The sequence below is a fragment of the Myotis brandtii genome, unplaced genomic scaffold (assembly GCF_000412655.1).
Source record: "Myotis brandtii unplaced genomic scaffold, ASM41265v1 scaffold382, whole genome shotgun sequence".
Lineage (NCBI taxonomy): Eukaryota > Metazoa > Chordata > Mammalia > Chiroptera > Vespertilionidae > Myotis > Myotis brandtii.
Genome location: NW_005364671.1, coordinates 1,304,392 through 1,309,114, shown reverse-complemented (window position 1 = coordinate 1,309,114; position 4,723 = coordinate 1,304,392). Strand labels below are relative to the sequence as shown.

The 4,723-nt window shown below is 36.6% G+C and overlaps 1 protein-coding gene across 4 annotated transcripts in view; it reads right to left on the bottom strand.

Moving 5' to 3' along the window:
• Positions 1–4,717, bottom strand: part of FAF1 (Fas (TNFRSF6) associated factor 1) — a 356,513-nt gene extending 351,796 nt beyond the window's left edge. For 2 of the 4 annotated variants that reach the window (XM_014544808.1, XM_005872500.2), the window contains exon 1: positions 4,637–4,717. In XM_014544808.1, coding sequence (XP_014400294.1) covers positions 4,637–4,681 — 45 coding nt within the window. In that variant the 5' untranslated portion in view covers positions 4,682–4,717. Of the gene's footprint in view, positions 1–83; positions 201–4,636 lie in introns of those variants that run through there. The other 2 variants (XM_014544812.1, XM_014544809.1) reach the window with 2 other exon arrangements.
• Positions 4,718–4,723: the final 6 nt, after the last annotated feature.

Genomic DNA, 4,723 nt, shown 5'->3' with positions numbered 1-4,723 from the left:
AAAAAAAAAAAAAAAAAAAAAAAAAGAGGGATTTGCAGCTTCATTTAGAAGACAAAATATTATGAAGGGCAGAAACTACTTACAAGTGAGTTACCAGTAGTGTCATGGAGAAGTCCATGTTTCAAAGAGGAGTTGATAGGCACATGAAAACTTAAAAGTCCCATGGTGATAATCCAATATATGAAAAAGTATAAAGCAATTTAGGCAGCAAAGGTATTTCTAGCTGGAAAGACCAGGAGGAGAAAACAAAGGCACAATTGTGTTGACCAGAAAACATAACTGAAAGTAACATAAAAATCAATGCTATATTAGAAAATAAAGGGACTCCTAATCTGTGACCACTGGAACAAGGTTCAAAAAGAATACTTTTTAGCAAGCAGATAAGTTTTTATTCCTGAAAAAGTCTGAAAGAAAATACCACTAATGAGAGTTGTGTTTTTTTCTGCATTTCAGTAGTGTTATGATCTATCTTTATATTATCAGTAATACAGAAACATAAATAGAAAAATATATGAGACCAACATATGAGACTAATCTAAATGGCTACACCGCTTTTTGTTCACACGGAAAAATTATGTTTAAAAGTATTATCTTAGACCACCATCCACCCCCATCTACCACTACCACCACCACCACTCCACCACACCACCACCAACAATAATAATAATAATAAAATAAAATAAAAAAAGTTAAAGAATTCAATTACAAAAAGAACAAGATTTGGAACTTTCACCTAAATGTATCTCTTTGTTATAAAAGACATTAAGAAAAAAACCTCATGATTCATCAATGCCTGCCTGTTTCCTAAACCCAGGAAATTCCTTTACACCCCCCTCCTGGCTCTAGCCAGCCAAAACTGTAGGTGTACTACTCTATTCATTCCTTTACCAGCAACATACTATGCTAACACTACATATTTACATTTAAAGCTGATTTGTGTTAGACTATTCCAAATTCTAAACTCACTTGCTCAGAGTTGAATTTACAAATAATTGATTTAACAGAATGCTGTCACACTCTCCATTCAAAATTCTGGTGGTGCAGACACTATGAAAAACAGTTCCTCAAATAAAAATAAAAAATAAAAATACCATATGATCCAGTAATTCCACTTCTGGGTATATACCCAAAAGAATTTAAAGCAGGGACTGGAATAGGCACCATGTTCCTAGCAGCATTAATGATTCACAATAGCCAAAACATGGGAAATTAGCAGGTAAATGCATAAACAAAATGTGGTATATACATACAGTATAATATTATTCAGCCTTAAAAAAGAAATCCTGACACATGCTACAACATGGATGAACATTAGAGACATTATGCTAACTGAAATAAACCAGTCACAAAAGGACAAATACTATATGATTCCACTTATATGAGTTACCTAAAGTATTCACATTTATAAAGACAGAATAGTAAAATGGTGGTTGCCAGGGGCTGAAGAGAAGAAAGAATGGGTATTGTTTAATGGGTACAGAGTTACAGTTTTGCAAGATAAAAATAGTCCTAGAAATGGATGGTGGTAATGGTTGCACAAAGTGAATTAATTTAATATCACTGAAAAGAACATTTAAAAATGGTTAAGAAGGCAAATTTTATGTTATGTGTATTTCACCACAATTTAAATTTTGTTTTAATTGGGAGCTGTTTTTATTTGGGGGAATAATCTTTGAAAGGACAATTTAGAATATATATTTGCTTTGTAATGAGTTTGCTCATCTACAAAGTCCCAAACTAAGTCTCAGCTCTCATCTTCCATCCACTATTTACCTAGGTTATTTAGGTTGTTAAAGACAATACAAAAATCCTCCTCAAAAGCTTTTCCATACTTAGAGATTGAATTTATAAGAACTATTATCCAGGAAGAATCAAAATATAAAACTTACTTTTAAAATCTAATCACATTTAAAATTCATGTCCTTATCTACAAAGGCAAAACTGAGCTCTCAAAACATTTTAATTTTCACAATCATATGAAGTAAATAGAATATAATTTTACTATGTTCACTTTTGAGCGGGAAACTGATCTGCCCAGTTATAGAAGAAATCAACATCCAAGTATCCATATTCCAAGTCCTGAACTGCAATCTTTAACACAAATTACTGTACCTGATTTTGGATAACTGGATAAATGCTAATTTTTAAAAGTTAATCCTATAAAAATCTTAAATAATAGTTAAAGTATAGAAAGAATAGTCAATTTTAAAACTAAATCCACAAGAGCAGGTTTATCTGGAATCATCATTTGGAAGAGGAATACAAGGCTCCTAAACACACAAAAAAGCCTAATGTGTGTACGATGTGTATAGTTTTCTAAGTAACTTTTTATTAAACTATCAATAATGTTTTCTTACCTATTTAATAATATGAAATTAGCTCTCACCATTTAGCAAACAATTGTTCACTGCAGATGCATAAGCTTTATTCCATTTTGTAAATACGTAATTGTTCACAACATTTCCATTGGGTTGAAAAGAACAATTGATTAGAATATAGTATTAATATGATAAAAATGCTTGTCCCAAATGCTTGTCAGAAAATCTTACTTTACCTCTAAGTACAAGAATCCTAAATTTCCTATCCTTGGCCCATCAATATAAGGTTCACAATAAGCATAATAATTGCCACAAGTAAGAACAGAGCAAGCAAACAAAACAAAAAAGAAATTAAAAAGATAAAAAAATGAGGGCGGAGGGTGGGGCGGGAACTGGGAGGAGGGGAGTTATGGGGGGGAAAAAAAGAGGAACAAATGTAACCTGAACAATAAAGATTTAATTAAAAAAAAAAGATAAAAAAAATAAAGAGAGAGCAAGTAGTTACAAGTTATTAGAGGAAGTAAAAAGTTTGGTGAAATCAAAACAAAGTTATAATTACCTTAAAGCTTTTAATAAGGTAAACTACACTTTTTGTTGCTGTCTAAAGCCATTCCTACCAGAATAAAACAATTTTATAATAGGATAAAAATGCCCCTAGAGCCCTAACCGGTTTGGCTCAGTGGATAGAGCGTGGGCCTGCGGACTGAAGGGTCCCAGGTTTGATTCCGGTCAAGGGCATGTACCTTGGTTGTGGGCACATCCCCAGTGGGGGGTGTGCAGGAGGCAGCTGATCGATGTTTCTAACTCTCTATCCCTCTCCCTTCCTCTCTGTAAAAAACCAATAAAATATATATTTTAAAAAATGCCCCCAGAAAAATACAGAGTTATTTTTCAAACAACCACATTCCACATTAGATAAACGACTAAATTGGAGAATTAAAAAAAGATGAAAAGATTTACCCAGGCAAAAAAAAAAAAAAAAAAAAACCTCAGGCCAATCCCGAGCCTACAAAACACCAACATCTTGTGGCTAACTTTTAATTCCAAAACACTTATTTCTGCGTTTGGAAGATTCAGTATAATCAAATGCAGATAGATGCATATTTCTAATATAATCAGATACCAGTGGGTAATCAAAAGAGCAAACTCTAGAAATGGCCCTCAGAATATTAAGTTGTGCGAGAGAGAGAAAGAAAAGGAACTTAGAAAAAAAATCAAAGAGGGAGAAGAAAAGCCCTACAAAATCTCAGTAAGGAAAAATATACCCTGCATTGCCAATGTTAGGCCATGTGCAATGGTGACAGTGTTGAAGAAAGAGGGGAAAGCATGCCTGTACATAACAACAGCTTCTAAATTAATGCCAAAATGAATGGTTAAAAAGATCTCACTACGGTATTTTTGCCAAACATCAAAAGGCAAAGATGGTGGTATTGGTTCCACAAGTCTTTCATAATGCATACAGCACTACTTTCAAAAGACCTCCCTAAGATATACCAGTGTCACTACATTTGAGCTCAGGAAGAGGATAACCCTTGCATATCCTTTATTTTATTTTTTTAATAACTCTTTGTTGTTGAAAGTATTACATATGTCCCCCTTTCCCCACCATCAAAGGTCAGTTATATTGATTAAATTCCTGGAGAAAGGACACCAACCAAGCAATTCAAATGTGAAGGAAAGGGGAATCTGCAAATATGAACTGGTAATTTAAGTTTGTGCATTCACTGCAAAGATACTGTGGTAAACAGAGTCTACTTGCCTCCTCCTTGTCTTCCTACCCTCCAAAGATTCCAATAAGGCATCAAGGTCTAAAATGTTTGCTGCTTCTTGAAACCGACCGGGATGCCCCAATACCCTCACCACCTGCTCCTCGCCACTTTTTTACTCTCTCCTAAATACAACACACCCACAGCACCGCACGGTCCACACCCACACTGCATACAACATGCTCCTCGTGGAACAACCCAAACTCCTGGCCCAGCACACCCCACACTTAAATCCCCACGCTTCATGCTCCCCAGTTCTACACATCAATACAGGAAACACGGCACAGCCCACACACAACACCCAACTACCGTAACGCCCTTTCACCCTGCAAATCCCACTCAAGCCAGCTGTCCATGAACCATCTCACACACGGCCAACAGATCATCTGAATGACACGCTCCCCCCTGGCTCCCCACACTCACACACCACGTCCCACAGAAAGCCCCAAACCACTGCAATGCTCACACACACACACGAGGAAGAGGCCACCCGCTGGCACCGGGAACCCACGAGGTTGGAGGTGACAGGGGGACAAGGGCCAGACGCTTCACCTGAAAATCCGCCAGGATCATCTCCCGGTCCATGTTGGACGCCATGGCGGCCGCCGAGTTCCGCGGCTCCGGGAGCGAAGCGCGCAC